This window comes from Macroventuria anomochaeta (genome assembly GCF_010093625.1).
Source record: "Macroventuria anomochaeta strain CBS 525.71 unplaced genomic scaffold BU25scaffold_5, whole genome shotgun sequence".
NCBI lineage: Eukaryota > Fungi > Ascomycota > Dothideomycetes > Pleosporales > Didymellaceae > Macroventuria > Macroventuria anomochaeta.
Genome location: NW_022985366.1, coordinates 985,085 through 998,857, shown reverse-complemented (window position 1 = coordinate 998,857; position 13,773 = coordinate 985,085). Strand labels below are relative to the sequence as shown.

The 13,773-nt window shown below is 52.5% G+C and overlaps 7 protein-coding genes across 7 annotated transcripts; 3 read left to right on the top strand and 4 right to left on the bottom strand.

The window, feature by feature from the left end:
- The first annotated feature begins 3,402 nt into the window (after positions 1-3,402).
- On the top strand, positions 3,403-4,857 carry BU25DRAFT_407849 (uncharacterized protein). Its single transcript, XM_033705657.1, has 2 exons — positions 3,403-3,772; positions 3,828-4,857. Exons 1-2 carry the CDS (start codon positions 3,442-3,444, stop codon positions 4,358-4,360), a joined length of 864 nt encoding a protein of 287 aa, XP_033565525.1. The 5' UTR covers positions 3,403-3,441; the 3' UTR covers positions 4,361-4,857.
- BU25DRAFT_418927 (uncharacterized protein) lies at positions 4,447-5,051 on the bottom strand (the record flags this gene model as incomplete). Its single annotated transcript, XM_033707904.1, has 2 exons — positions 4,447-4,860; positions 4,908-5,051. The coding sequence occupies 2 exons, from the start codon at positions 5,049-5,051 to the stop codon at positions 4,447-4,449; spliced, it is 558 nt and encodes a 185-aa protein (XP_033565524.1).
- Positions 5,052-5,488: 437 nt separating this feature from the next.
- On the top strand, positions 5,489-6,988 carry BU25DRAFT_361451 (transport protein particle component). The gene is made up of 2 exons (XM_033703697.1): positions 5,489-6,066; positions 6,125-6,988. Exons 1-2 carry the CDS (start codon positions 5,714-5,716, stop codon positions 6,570-6,572), a joined length of 801 nt encoding a protein of 266 aa, XP_033565523.1. The 5' UTR covers positions 5,489-5,713; the 3' UTR covers positions 6,573-6,988.
- Positions 6,869-8,120, bottom strand: BU25DRAFT_333811 (malate dehydrogenase-like protein; the record flags this gene model as incomplete). Its single annotated transcript, XM_033702502.1, has 6 exons — positions 6,869-7,154; positions 7,203-7,287; positions 7,337-7,714; positions 7,774-7,861; positions 7,918-8,028; positions 8,076-8,120. The coding sequence occupies 6 exons, from the start codon at positions 8,118-8,120 to the stop codon at positions 6,869-6,871; spliced, it is 993 nt and encodes a 330-aa protein (XP_033565522.1).
- Positions 8,121-9,068: 948 nt separating this feature from the next.
- BU25DRAFT_333278 (histone-fold-containing protein) lies at positions 9,069-10,257 on the bottom strand (the record flags this gene model as incomplete). The annotated part of the gene is made up of 5 exons (XM_033702478.1): positions 9,069-9,188; positions 9,241-9,855; positions 9,911-9,967; positions 10,028-10,062; positions 10,140-10,257. The coding sequence occupies 5 exons, from the start codon at positions 10,255-10,257 to the stop codon at positions 9,069-9,071; spliced, it is 945 nt and encodes a 314-aa protein (XP_033565521.1).
- A 916-nt stretch (positions 10,258-11,173) lies between these two features.
- BU25DRAFT_333264 (Fcf2-domain-containing protein) lies at positions 11,174-12,077 on the top strand (the record flags this gene model as incomplete). Its single annotated transcript, XM_033702475.1, has 2 exons — positions 11,174-11,494; positions 11,691-12,077. The coding sequence occupies 2 exons, from the start codon at positions 11,174-11,176 to the stop codon at positions 12,075-12,077; spliced, it is 708 nt and encodes a 235-aa protein (XP_033565520.1).
- A 141-nt stretch (positions 12,078-12,218) lies between these two features.
- On the bottom strand, positions 12,219-13,682 carry BU25DRAFT_407844 (uncharacterized protein). Its single transcript, XM_033705656.1, has 4 exons — positions 13,368-13,682; positions 12,929-13,155; positions 12,674-12,876; positions 12,219-12,607 (listed from the first exon to the last, which is right to left on the bottom strand). The coding sequence occupies exons 1-4, from the start codon at positions 13,579-13,581 to the stop codon at positions 12,286-12,288; spliced, it is 966 nt and encodes a 321-aa protein (XP_033565519.1). The 5' UTR covers positions 13,582-13,682; the 3' UTR covers positions 12,219-12,285.
- Positions 13,683-13,773: the final 91 nt, after the last annotated feature.

Here is a 13,773-nt window from a genome sequence, read left to right as displayed (position 1 = left end):
TCGAATATGTAAGGGGGATTGAATGTCTGACTGAAGTCGGAAATGAATAGAGTGACTTGGAGAGGATCAAGCTGGGGAACGAACGTAAGAAGATCTCTTGGTGACCTTATTCAGACGTCCAACGACTTTTCTTCACACCCCGCTTTGGTGAAGCAATCAAGATATTCGCAATAGCCTTGGATCCCGCGCTTCGTCAGTGTCTCGAGCCTGGTGAAGAAGGGATTGCGGAAACTAGCAGCTGAGCAACAATGTATTAATGGGAGAAAGGTGAGAAGCAATGTGTGTTGATTCTGCCTATCTGAATTACGAATGTGCGAACGTAAAGATCGCTGTGAAGGAGCTATCCAAAATAGGATTAGCGTGACAGATCCAAAGAGTCATAGGGCTGAGAGAACGCTCTCTCGAGCACTGATACAATGTTCGGTAGAAACTTTCTTCGTGGAGTAATTCAAACTGCTCCTAACCCCAAAGCAGATATGTACAAAATGACGGAAGCCGCGAAGGACCTTTCTCAGGTCGATGTAGACGGACGTACACTCCATAAGATGGCGTCTTACCGGCGCCTTGCGCAACCCTAGATGTACCTGGACATTTCTGCGAAATCAAATATACAGTCTGAAAAGTTACCAAGGTGCTATTGGTAAGTCGATCAGTAGAAGATTCCAGGTGTGGGTTCTCTTGCATAGATCATGAGTTTGTTCGCTGAAAAAGCCTCACAAAACGGTAGCACTGAGAAAACCCTTCATAAACGCTCCCGTTTCGAAACATCACAGTAAATCGATGATCTTTGGATTTGACGGCAAGTCAGGTGCGCATACTTGCAAGCTAAGAAGCCGAGGCCATCTCCTTTCTTCCACCTAAAGGAGAAAGCGCAGTGTGATCCGGAACCTGTATTCCGGTTCCGCGCTGTCTCTCACACAGTGGACCTCATCTTAGATAGATATCTCTTTCCGATCAGGTCTGCGTCGGTTCTTTCAGCTTTCGGCGCTGGAATATTCGCAATACAAAGTATTCTGCCTGGAAAGGCACCGACTGGGAATAGGTCCAACTTGAACAAACTGCATGGTCGCAACATGACACCAGCTCTTGTCCGTGTCCACTGACCACCATCACTTACATGGATGCATACGTGCCTTCAGGGGGACATTTTTAGTTAAATACTAGGCGCGACTGGTATCGTTTAAGGGCGCGAGTAACTCTGACACCTTGGTATGAGGTTCTGTTGCAGTAAATGCAATAAGTGAAGGTGTAACCGCGCAGGGCAGTAAGTCAGGGGTAACCGCGCAAAGCAGTAAAATCAGTATATTATGTTGTGTTGTTGTTTTGGTGTTCTGTCTCTCTCCCCGGGCCATCAGGGTCTGTTTACATGACGTATCTGTCGTGCAGACAGAAAGTGCTATTGGAACAGGCAAGAGCACTGCACCAGCACACGTGGCAGACATGACCGCTTTACTCCATAAACCGTCACAGGTTCAGTACGGGACTGTCTTTCGAGTGTAACACATCAGCGAAGGGTTGGAAGATGTGTTGACAATATCATTGTATGAAGCGGTGTGAACAACTTCTATGGAGAAAGAAGACACGTTGCTGCCTTGCGACCAGACTAAACAGTGACTGAACCCGCAAGAGCATCATCATACCCCAGGAAGCCTTGTTGGACCTACGAGACTTGGTTTCGGAGCCGAATCATGTATGATTGAGATAACCTCGACTAGGTTAGATGCTTCAATCGCCGCTACGGCTCCTATTTTACCAGACGCTTCACCAGAAAGCGTGCCTCGATGCCAGTCCTTGACTATTACTGAAAATGTAGTATTGCGACGAAAAGGCGGACAGACGTGGTTATACTTGCTGACTGCAGGCAGCCGACGTGATGGCATGGCAAGGCTGAGCTAGTCCATACCGAGGTTACTGAATGTGCGGAGGATGTCTTTTCCCACACTCTCCTACCGCCATGCGAGACATCGGATTGTACGAGTAGTCCTTCTCAAGGGGCAGAAGGTGAGCAGAATCGTGATCGATTGATACTACCTACGGTGGTGTTTATCTACACGAGAGAGACAGCGGACGCTAACCCATATAGGGAAGGCGCGGAGGCTCTGAGAGCTGGACGTAGTGAAGGTACGGGCTGACAGTCCTCAAAGATCGTCCACTTCCAATGACCAGACCGACTCCTAAGCGTAAGTCTCTTGACTCTGCGCTTCTCGAGATGTACAATCCTGAGTTTACCGATCAGAACAGCCGAGCTGTTTCCGAACTTGATTCAAGGAGATGAGCCAGAGGTCGCGGATCACTGGCTGTCGTGCTTGTCGGTTTTACGCAGGTTTGAGTATTGGGGATACTTTCCGTGTTGTTTGGCTCGCCCGATCTCGAAGGTGTTTATGTACCTGGGTGGTAATATTCCCAGTTAGTCCCGTATGCTGTGCAAGCCTGATAGTTGCCATTTTCGGTTTCGACTGGGTTTCCACACTCAATGCAAGTCTTCAGTTTCTTCGCTGCTTGCTTCTGCGCCATGTTTCCAATAAACGGAGCGCTTGCTGGAGTGAGCGTACGCATTGGCTGTGCACCGGCTTGCATCACTGGTGAAGGTGCAACCAGCGCTTGATACTGTTGATGCCCGGGTACATCACCCAGCACCTATGTCATCTTGAATCTGTTGCCGCACTAGCCCTAATTCATCCTAGTCCTCACAGTGGTTTCCTCCACACAAACCGTAGCTCAGATAGTAACAATACTACACATGACATCCATACTTGTACCTATGGACAGATACTGGATACGCGTGACTTCTACCCCTTCAGATGCGGGATCGTCCTGTGGATGGCTTCCACTCGGTGTTGTAGATTCACCACAGTCAGCGCCTCCATCCGGATGAAGCAGGCGTGCGCAGTTGAATGATGTTTGGACATCGACATCTTGTGTCTGAGTGCGAGTCGACCAACCAGCGTCCGCTTCTTGGTCTTGAGGAGACAAAGTTTCGTAGTGACAACCTCCAGGGGGTGACCTATCAAGCTGGAGTATGGGGTTCTTTGATGTCGAGTGCGCTGGAATGAGTGCAGATAGGCTACGAGAGCTAGATTAACCAAAAGACGGGGCGAATTGTCCACCTCCAGCCCCCATAGGCGATGAGAAATGCATATTTGGCGGTTCCAACGATATGCGATGGCGATGAAGGCTTCGAAACGGGAACTGTGATGCAGCGGACCACAATCTGGAAGGCGCTCGTTTTATACCGACATGCTGCATGCCCTTGCTAGTCTATGATGCAGTAAGCAACCTTATCTTCCACGGCTCCGGTCATGGGGTACGTTGTGCCAGCCGGTAAGATCGTGGCTGAGCTATGGGCGGGGCTACAGGAAAGCCGCTGCCTGCATGGCAACGTGACAAGGCTGAATGACATCAACCAAGCTGGAGATCCAACACCCGGTATACACTCTTCTCATGGCTTCTAGTTCACAATCTTCGCAAACCATAGCTACCGCTGGCGATAGCATCGCTAAGCCTTGGAAAGATGTTGGGTATCGTGGGTTTTCAGCCTTCCTTGCCTCGGATAACGACTTCCTGATCTTCAGGAAATTTGGGACGTTAAGCGCGAGGTTGTTGTTGTACTTGCAAGACGAGATCGCCGTACTTGAGGAAGCCTTAAGGGACATCGAGGATAAGCACAGCGGTCCTACTGCGCCGGACTTACATAACGGTTCTTTCCGACAAGATCAACTCACAGAACGGAAGGCTCTACTGGACACGCTTAGTGTAAAAGTGAGAGCGTACAGTGGGTTTTCCCTGAGTCGAAATTACATTTGGGGAAAGGACTAACTCAAATGTAGATGAGCTCCTACTCCAGCACTCCACACTCCGAGAACGTCCACTTGTGGACAAGCGATACACACAGAGCATATCGAACTGGTTGTACAACGAGGAGAATGCGATCGCCGAGAATGAGGTCAAGTACATAGAGAACCGGTTCGACTTGGTACAGCTTGTCCCGAAACCCAGAACCCATCTGCGCCGATTGCTCGAAAAGTCCACACGGTTTCGGCTCTCCAGGATCTGGGCATCAAGAGATCCACCACTTCCGCTGCATAGTGCGCACGTGGAGAATCTGCACTACTCTTCAGACACCAGGATCGATAACTTCTTCGGCCTTACAGTCATCGTCCTTGGGATGCTGATGTTGATCGCACCATTGTGGGCGCTCGCGGTTACTGCAGGTACAATGAGGAGACTAGGCGTCATAACAGGGTTCATCGTCTTGTTCCTGGGCTTGATAGCATGTACGACCACTGCAAGGCCGTTTGAGACACTAGCAGCTGCGGCGGCGTACTCGGCAGTGCTGGTCGTGTTTCTGCAGAGTGCGTAGGAAATCGGAAAGGTTCAATACGAAGCTGTTCTTGAGTGTCTATAACGTATCGGGGGGCGTTGCCACGATGCCGACGAGGTGTGTCACTACACAACGACCCTATCTTGGTCGTGAGTCCAGTCTTCCATTACGGCTTGATAGAACCAGTCCTCACCGATGGCTTCATAAACATCTTGTAACACAGTCCACGGGAACACTTCGATGGAGACGGGCACTTCCGCATCTGTCTTATCGTCAAGGTAGATAGAGTTGAGAACTTTCAATGTTGGTGGCCGGACAATGTTGACGTAAGGACTCTTGCCCCAAAGCCGGGTCTCGCGGGTAGCGTATGGGCATCCCGAGTTGGTATTGCCTCTCTTCAGGCAGTGCCAGGAATTGTAGACAGCTGTCGAGTGCTTCGGCATCCACATGCACGCAGTATTCGGAATAGTAGACATCGGGTCTCGCTTTTCCTTGCCCTTGTATATGATTCCCAATCCAGTCTGCGTGAATCGCTTGCACTTTTTCCAACAGTTGCACTGTTCAAAGCCGTGCGATCCTCGTGTACTTTCATGTCGAGTGCGTCTGCTATGCGGTCGCTATCAACGTAGAGTCCTCGAATACCTGACGCAACCTCTTCTTTCCATGCAGTGATAAGGGCTTTCCAGGCATCGTCATCACGATAACCACACCGTTGGATGTTGAAACCCATCTTGATTTATCCCGAATGACCTCCGAGGGTACGGTCGCTTGATAGTGTGTCGAGAGCGAGCCACTTGAACGTCTTACTGTTGTGTGGTACAATGGAGAATCTATGATCTTTCGACGCGAAATGGTAGGGATGCCATTCTCAAAGTATGTACGGAAGGTCTATGGCAAAATCTACCTCCTAGATATCTGAGGAGCATTTTGACTTTGCCCAAGGTGTCCGAATGGTCCATCCTATCGAAATGACGAGCCAGGAGCTTCAAAGGTGATTGCTGCCCCTCTAGATGAGAGGCTATGACGACCCTATTGCGGAAGTGATGTGAAATGGACACGTTCACAGGTCGAAGGGGAGAGTTTTGGTCGTGCCAAGCAATCACATCGGACCCTGACATGGATGATCGACCGCGGCTCAACTGCACGAGTCTCCAACACCACACCAAACACAGCATATCGAAGCTCCCCAAAGCTCAACACAGCCTTCTCACGAATTAGCCATTCTCCAGCATAGACGTTACCTTACGCATACAACCACATCGCGCTCCCACACAAACCCACCATTGCGTATTCTCGAACATCTCGAAGCTCCCACACCGGCGCGCCCTCCACTCAAACAACCAATTGAGGAATATCTGGAAAGAGCCTGCTTCAACATAAACCTCGTCCGCCATGGCACAACCAACACAACCCCCAACCGATACACCAACATCCTACACCGACCCCACCTTCTCCCTCCTAAACAGCACATGTCTGGACCTCCTCCTGATCGAGCTGGTACCCATGGCCTACCGTATAACCGCTGACCTCGCGCTACGAGAAGAAGAGTGGACAGGCACATCAACAGCAAAAGCAAACAGATTGTCATCACACAGCAACGACGCAAGCAGCACAGCAGCAGGCGCAGCAGCAGGGACAATAGGCGCAGGCGGAACAGCAACAGTCGACGAAGAAGAATCGCGAGAAGCAGTATTCCACCGCCTCGAAAGTCTGGGCTATCGCGTCGGCCTAGGAGTTGTAGAACGGTATGCATTCCCTACATCCAACCAGCCCTCTACAACATTGCTAATACACACCGTGTAGATTCTCGCGCGACACACCACGCCCCGTAACGCCGCTCGACTGCATAAAATTCCTCTGCAAAGATCTCTGGACACTTTTATTCCGCAAACAAATCGACAACCTAAAGACCAACCACCGAGGCATCTACGTGCTGACCGACAACACCTTCAAGCCCCTCACACGGATGAGTTTCGACACGAAAAAGTACACGCCCGAAGTGCAGGCGCGCATCAACGAGGCCGCGGAGCGAATGTTGAGGGAGGGCGACGCGGATGGGAATGGGTTGAATGAGATGGGGCTGGCCAGGGAGGCGAATAGTATAGAACGGGTGCAGCCGTTTCTGTACTTCCCGGCGGGAGTGGTAAGGGGGTGTTTGGAGGGGTTGGGGATTAGGGCGAGTGTGCAGGCTGAGTGTAGTGCGTTGCCGAGTGCGACGTTCCAGATCAGGACGGCGGGGGCGAAGAACTGAATAGTAGATGATGAAAGGAGATTGTAGCATGAGTGTCATTTAGCGGCATTGAGCGGCGTTCGGGAGCATAGTGAGTGCATCTTGGGATGTATCACGAGCAAGGTGTCATGTTGTCTTCAGTGGATTCCGTTGGACTATCTAGATGGGAGGCTGCAGTAGCTCTTCATGCAGATAAGTAGGCATGTTCATGTAAATTCTCCGTTGTGGTATTCGTCTCTCATCATCCATCGAGGGTATCATAGCCTATCTATTGAGGTCTGTTAGTACTGTATAACCATATACAGAGTAGGCATAACTCACTTGGCAGGAGGATTCTGGGCGAACTCGACGCCCTTGGAGATGTTGCCCTTGAGGCCTTCGTAGCAGGCCTGCAGCAGCTTCTTCTCGTGGTCGTTGGCGCTGCTGACGACGTCGATGGCCTTCTCGGCACCGCTGGGGCCAAGCTCGATGGGGACGGAGAAGAACTCAGTGCCAGTGGCCTTAGCAACGGCGTCACCACCCTCGACACCGGGGAGATAGACGAAGCTGGGCTCGATGAGACCCTTCTCGCCCTTGGCAGCCCTGATGACCTTGTCGGCGAATCTAAAAGTGTTAGTCATGAACTACACAAGCACATCTGGAGATGCTTACCGGTAACCAGCGTAGGCCATGGAGAGAGTGGCGGAACCAGCACCGTCCTTGGCCTTGACAACCTCGTCACCACCGAACTGGACGCCTGTCTTCTGTCAGTCTCGTGAGGCTTGAGTTTGAAGCTGCGTACTTACGGTTTACGAGAGCATCGAGCTTCTCAGAAGGGATGCTGACGCTAGGCTTGGCCTGGCTGAACAGAGGAACGATAGTCTCGCCGGAGTGACCACCAATGACGGGGATGTTGAGGTTTGCGGGGTTCTTCTCGCCAGTGATCTCAGCGACGAAGGTCTCGGCACGGACAACGTCCAGGGTGGTGACACCGAACAGCTTCTTGGGGTCGAAGACACCAGCGGCCTTGAGGACCTCAGCGGCGATGGGGACTGTCGAGTTCACAGGGTTGGAGATGACGAGGATGTAGGCCTTGGGGCAGTGCTGGGCAATACCCTCAATGAGGCCCTTGACGATACCGGCGTTGATCTTGAAGAGGTCGTCACGGGTCATACCAGGCTTGCCTACGAATTGTCAGCGTGATCTCGGTCAATTACTGATTCCATCACCGTGGCACACGTACGAGGAATGCCAGCGGGGATGACAACGATGTCAGCGCCCTTGAGAGCCTGTGCGAGGCCATCGTCCTTTGGCAGGTAGCCTGTTACTTTCTGCTACCTGTCAGCTCTTACTCATGTGTATGGAACGCGTGGGGGCTAGCTCGTACAGCGGGAGACGAGATGTGTGACAGATCGGTAGCGACACCGGGCGAGTTGACAACATCGTAGAGGGCGAGCTCGGTGACGTGCTGGTTCTGCTTGAGCAGCAGAGACAAGGGCTGTGCTTGGTTAGAACACTTCTGGAGCTTTACAGCTTCACCCTCACCTGACCAATGCCTCCAGCGGCACCTGCGACAACGGCCTTAACCATCTTGTTGAGATGTGAAGTGGTGGTGTGGTGTTTGTTGACGGAGCGGGGTAGCTCTCAGGTGGTGTGAAGAGCTGCGGGGTAGGGAAGGTGCAATTGAAGCAGCGGGAAAGGTAGGTGAGGGAAGAAAGGTGAAGCTGAAGAAAAACTGAGAAGTAGCAAGGAGCAGCAGACTCGAAGTTTAAGTACAGAGCTTGTAGCACGAGACGGGGGTGAATGGCATTCAATCACCTTGGCAGGGCAGGGGCGTGCGGGCGATTGGTGGGGTACCGCGCGGGCGGGTTTGAGGTGCGCAAGGAACACTGCTGGAACGCGGGCTAAGGAAGATCGTGACTTTTTCCATCTTGATCTGGGGCATTGGGGTCTTCTTTATGTTCGTGTACGAAAGCCTCACGAACGCACATGACGATGATGACACTCCGGAGAGCCTCGGTGCGTCGACGGCAATCCACCTTTACATGCTCGGGAGGGACCGGACACCCGCGCGGCCGCAAAACGCATGCGCGTGAAATAGGAGAGAGGTGTGTTCAGTTTGCTCGTTTTGTGTGTACCTGAAAGACTCCAGCCTTCCGTAAGGCCATCCGCGGCCGTGCCAATACCAGACCCATAGCTCCAAAACACCGTAGAACTACCAAGCCGTGTGAACTCCCGCTACAAGAGCCGTACGAGAACGCCAAATGTGGAGAAACATTGTCTGAGCTGCAACCAGTCGCCCAAGGCATATTCTCTGGAAGTTTCACATTTACATGTGCCTTTGCTCGGCCTTAGAGAAGAGCTGTACCTCGTAGACCAGTGGTGCTGCTGGCAATGTTCAAACTCGTGATGAAAGACGCAAAGGACGCTGGTCGAAGAAATGGACATTGACCTGTCGTTCCCGTAACAACGCATAGTCTACTTCGACACTCCGAATTAGAATGTCTCGGTAAGCTATCAGCGAGAAGTTAGCCTAGATCAAGGACCAAAGTCTTCCCTCTCGCCTTCAGCATCAGCATCTGCTTCGGCGTCGCCGCGGTAGCCTTGGTGATCGCCTGCTCCAGCAGGGTCCGGTCCTCGCTGACTCACAGGGTACATCTATGTCAGTCAGTACAGATTCGCGATGTGTGGAAGAGTTCTAACGACTTACAGGCTGCTGCATGGGGTACCCGCCGTACACTCCCTGATCGAACATGTGTTGCTGTCCGTAAGCACTTGGGTCGGCTTGAACAGCACCTGCGTACATGTTCGGCTGACGGAAGTCCTCCTGCTGCTGCATGTGCTGCCCCATCCCGTAGTCTGGGGGCGGCATCTGGTGTTGGGCGTGCACTTGCTGGGGCATGCCACCAGGAGGTACCTGTGCAGCTGACGACTGAACAGGAGCGGCGCCTTGTCCGCCACTTCTCTTGTGGGGGTGTGCCTCCTCTCGAGGGACAATATCAATGAGGAAATCGAACATGTCGGACTTGGACAGGGCGGATGCAATGTCGGATCGCTGGAGTGTGCGGCGTTTGTTCTCCTCGGCGTGTATCCAGGCGCGCATGGTAAGCTCTGTGATGAAGATGTCGCAGCCCTTCGCGAATAATATTGGCGCCTCGGCTGAGATCATCTTGACTTCTGGGTCGGCCTTCATGACCTTCTTGATGCGCGCCAATGGGAGCTGATGTAACTTGTAGTCGTGTTCATCGGTCTCGAGTTTGGTGACTTGTTGTTGCCAGTACGTATTGAGGATATCGCGGTAGTTACCAGTCAACCCTTGATTGACCTGTTGTCGCGTCAGCATCGGTGGTGCGCCTGAGACTGACTTGAAGGCAGCGTACGTTCTGCCATGACTGAGTGAACAGCTGTGGGTCGGGCGCATGGCCTTGGGCGGCGATCTGGTCCAAATATCAGTGAGTAATTCACAGCATAGAGTGCGCGGGCGCGCAAATGTGAACATACAGCAGCAGAGGCGCCTGGAGAGTAGAGTTAGCTCAGTGTACGTGCAATGCGACAAGCGCGTATTGTTGCGCCAATGCGCCAATGCGCCATTGCAGGGCGTGAACTCACCATAGTGGCCACCGTTTGCGGGATCGTAGAGAGGATTGCCAGATTGCCCATCGTACCGCCTGGGTGCGGCAGGTGCCTGGCGCATTTTCTGCTGGTTGTGACCTTGGAGCTGGTCCATGACTGCGGTGTCGCGCAAATGTTACGCGACGACGGAGAAGCGCGTCTGATTAAGTAACGCGGACGGTAGGTCTCGATGTGTATGGACGAATATGTGCAGAGATGTGCGACACCGAATAGTCGTTCAGAAATATGCCGTGGTGGTGTCTGGAGGTGGTTATGGTTGGATTCGAGGCGTGCTTTGAGTGGTTGGGGAGCTGCAGCAAGCTTAAGCGGGGGCCGCTTGCGGTGACGAACTCCAAGCTGTGTTGTCTGTGCTTGGGTCTAGTGATCGATCATGGAGATCCTCTGAAAACAAACATACCATAGTTATCAGAGGCACGATAAGATGGAAAGCCAAGATGTCACCGTAAGCCTGGCGCCATGCTTATATGCATCTCGCGGTGATCGTTCCACAGGAAACAACCGTCACAGCCCCAGAGCCTAACAGCACGATCACGATACAGCGCCTATGCATGCGCATCACACTTGGTCTTACACAGAGCTTTAGTCTTTAAGCCATCGTGATCTGACTCCCTCAAGGGTATCGCTGGGTTCGACAGTAGCACATCTCCCGCGAAGTAACGCATATTGTAGGGAACGAATGCATCCCAGTCCAGGTTTTTGATTGGATCAAAGGAATGATGAGAAGTTTGTGATTGGTTATATTAGCCGTCCAGTGTGCGTTGGCCTTCGCTAGGCTTGAGAGATGTGTCAAAGTGTGCAGACACGCATCATAAGCACCCTTTCGTTCGAAAGTGAAGCTGACCCGGTCTGGAGATTCCAGCACGCTGAACAGCAAGACAACAGCAGCCGGCCCGTGACGTCGGGCCGTGGAGGTTGTTTTTGCCGACTGCATGGCCCAAGCGCTGTCCCTTTCAAAAAAGTTTCGCGACCTCGAATTCTCCAACCTCTGTGCATCCTACGCGAACGTCAACATGGAGCCGTTGCCAGCGCATCAGCCTCTCCTCGAGGATGACACCGATGAGGAGCTTTCCGATCAGCAGATCAAGGAGCTGCTGAACGAGGCCGCCGAGCGCATGCGCGCAAAGGCAGCCTTGCAGCCAGTTACTGTATCAGATGCGCCTTTCAAGCTTCCCAAGCTGAGGCCCGGGCATATCGCCGACACATACGAGAAGACCGAGGGCAACATCACTCGTCTTGATCACTCGAAGCTAATCGACAAGAAGCAGCTGGCTCTTGCTAACGGTATCAAGAAGATCGATGACCCCATCGCCGACAAGCGCAAGCGGAAAGAGGTACGTTCAAAATTTCTATAGTTCCCTGCCAGTGATGATAATTATCCCAAACTTTTTCCTGACGCAGACTCGGGCTCCGTCTTGGATGCCTTCCTGCACCATCTGATGGTTTTTATTCATAGTTACACTGAGGCACTACACATACCTTTGCTGTTCATAACTGTTGTACTCGACTATATACTGACAGCTTACGCAGGAGAAGAAGGCTACTGCTGGCGCTGAATGGTTTAACATGCCCAAGACCGACCTCACTCCCGAGCTCAAGCGTGACTTGCAGCTTCTTAAAATGAGGAACGTCTTAGACCCCAAGCGGCACTACAAGAAAGACAATGCGAAGAACGATGTACCAGCGTTCTCACAGGTCGGCACCATCATCGAGGGTCCTACAGAGTTCTTCAGCAGCCGCCTGAGCAACAGGGACCGCAAGCAGACCCTCCTGGAGGAAGTCGTCAATCAGGAGGAGAACAGCGGTCGCTTCAAGCGCAAGTACAACGACATTTCCGTCAAGAAGGCCAGCGGAGGCAAGAACTTCTACAAGAAGCAGCAGGCGAAGCGCAACAAGGGCAGGGTCTCCAAGCCTTGAGCCTATCCATCATTGGCTTGAATCCTCAGGCTCCAAATTTGCCCATATACAGAGTGTATTGATGGCTTTCTGCCGCACACCCCGTCCGGCGCACTGCTCTCATGTCAATCATCACAGCAATGTCGGTGATCAAATTGCAGCAGGCTTTTAGCGCTTGCATGCTGTTTACAAGCTCACTCGCCATGTCAACCACATCTTGGTTTGATACCTACTCCTCATGCAGATCGCTTATCACCTGCTTAACAAGGGCGACCATATCTTTGGCTGCCTCCCTCCCAGCGTCCAAGACCTCAGCATGGTTCGCCATACCCTTGGTCAGATGCGCCGTCAGCTCCGCCCTGTTCATCTCCTGGATCTCAGGGTTGTTGCCCTTGGAGCCGGCCTCGAGAACAGCACTGTTCGTCACCAGACTGAACGCCAGAACGCGGATGCCGGCGTGTCTTGCAATAATAATCTCAGGCACAGTTGACATGCCTACGACGTCGGCGCCTAGCATATTGAGCATCCGGCACTCGGCTCGCGTCTCGTAGCTACATCACGTCAGCTCTTCATTCGAGCATAAAGATAGAACAATGACAAGAACATGAACGACTTACGTTGGTCCCGCAACAAACGCATACACTCCCTCGTGCAATTTGCGCTGCTGCTTGTCGAGCCCCAACTTGACCCAGGCCTTGTGCGTGCGTCTCCGGAGGTCAAGGTCATACGCGTCTGAGAGAGGTGGGAATCGTGTGCCAAACTCGTCGATGTTAGGTCCACGCAGAGGATGGATTCCAACCAGACCGGCCATGTTGAGGTGCTGTGCTGCGTCAGCAGTCATCGTGATTGAGAGTGGAATCAACAGGACTCACATCGTTCAAGCACACAATGTCGCCTACGCGGTAGCTCTGGTTCAGGCCCCCGGCGGCGTTCGTGACGATGATGGTTTCCACGCCGAGGAGCTTGCAGACGCGTGTTGCAAAGGTTGCGGCGTCCATGGAGTGGCCTTCGTAGAAATGTGCCCGTCCGACTAGTAGTGCTACTGTGGTCTTTTGGGAGCCGATTTGCCCAAAGACGAATTTGCCTGCATGGCCGGCCACTGGGAGGGATTGTCAGCCGTGTCTTTTTGAGATAGTAAGTACTTCGCGAATTGTAACGTCCACACCCTGACCTTGGTTCCCTCAACATCATTTTGTGGAATCGTGGTGCAATGGAATAAAATCCACAAGCGCAATGCCTCAACGGCCATTCTGCCCTCGAATCCCCTGATCATGGCTTTTACTTTATTCCCTTCTGTGCATGCCTACTCACCTGTGCTCTGAGGAAAGTTGGGGATATTGGCATAGTCCAGCGCAACCTTTGGCTCAGCTTCGATCGTATCGGCCAGGCCACCAAGTCCAGATCCACAAATGATTGCTACCTTGGGATGTTGAAGGGACTCTGGTAACTGTGACTGTACGTATTTGGCGGTCTCGGTTGCACGCACGTAGGCGTTTGGTGCTACCACGGAATCGAGGGTTGCCATTTTCACCAGCTCTTTCTTGCTTGATCTCTTGGATGTTGTAGAGGAGTGGAAGAAGTAGAGATACAGTAGAGAGAAAATGTAGAATACCAAGTGGCTCGGTGGGTATGGCTACTATCGCAGGGTGGGAAGGTCCACGGCGGAATCCGACGTGCCGGGCGGTGACCGAAAGCGTGCTAGCGCGAGGTGCAATTG

What these genes read in the sequence shown, in the direction of transcription:
- BU25DRAFT_407849 (XM_033705657.1), top strand. Translation starts at nt 3,442, where the DNA reads ATGGCTTCTAGTTCACAATCTTCGCAAACCATAGCTACCGCTGGCGAT. An exon ending in TGTAAAAGTGAGAGCGTACA is followed by an intron (nt 3,773 to 3,827) that starts GTGGGTTTTCCC and finishes ACTCAAATGTAG; the next exon opens with ATGAGCTCCTACTCCAGCAC.
- BU25DRAFT_361451 (XM_033703697.1), top strand. Translation starts at nt 5,714, where the DNA reads ATGGCACAACCAACACAACCCCCAACCGATACACCAACATCCTACACC. An exon ending in GGCCTAGGAGTTGTAGAACG is followed by an intron (nt 6,067 to 6,124) that starts GTATGCATTCCC and finishes CACACCGTGTAG; the next exon opens with ATTCTCGCGCGACACACCAC.
- BU25DRAFT_407844 (XM_033705656.1), bottom strand. Translation starts at nt 13,581, where the DNA reads ATGGCAACCCTCGATTCCGTGGTAGCACCAAACGCCTACGTGCGTGCA. An exon ending in CAACTTTCCTCAGAGCACAG is followed by an intron (nt 13,156 to 13,367) that starts GTGAGTAGGCAT and finishes AATCCCTCCCAG; the next exon opens with TGGCCGGCCATGCAGGCAAA. An exon ending in ACATTGTGTGCTTGAACGAT is followed by an intron (nt 12,877 to 12,928) that starts GTGAGTCCTGTT and finishes GACGCAGCACAG; the next exon opens with CACCTCAACATGGCCGGTCT.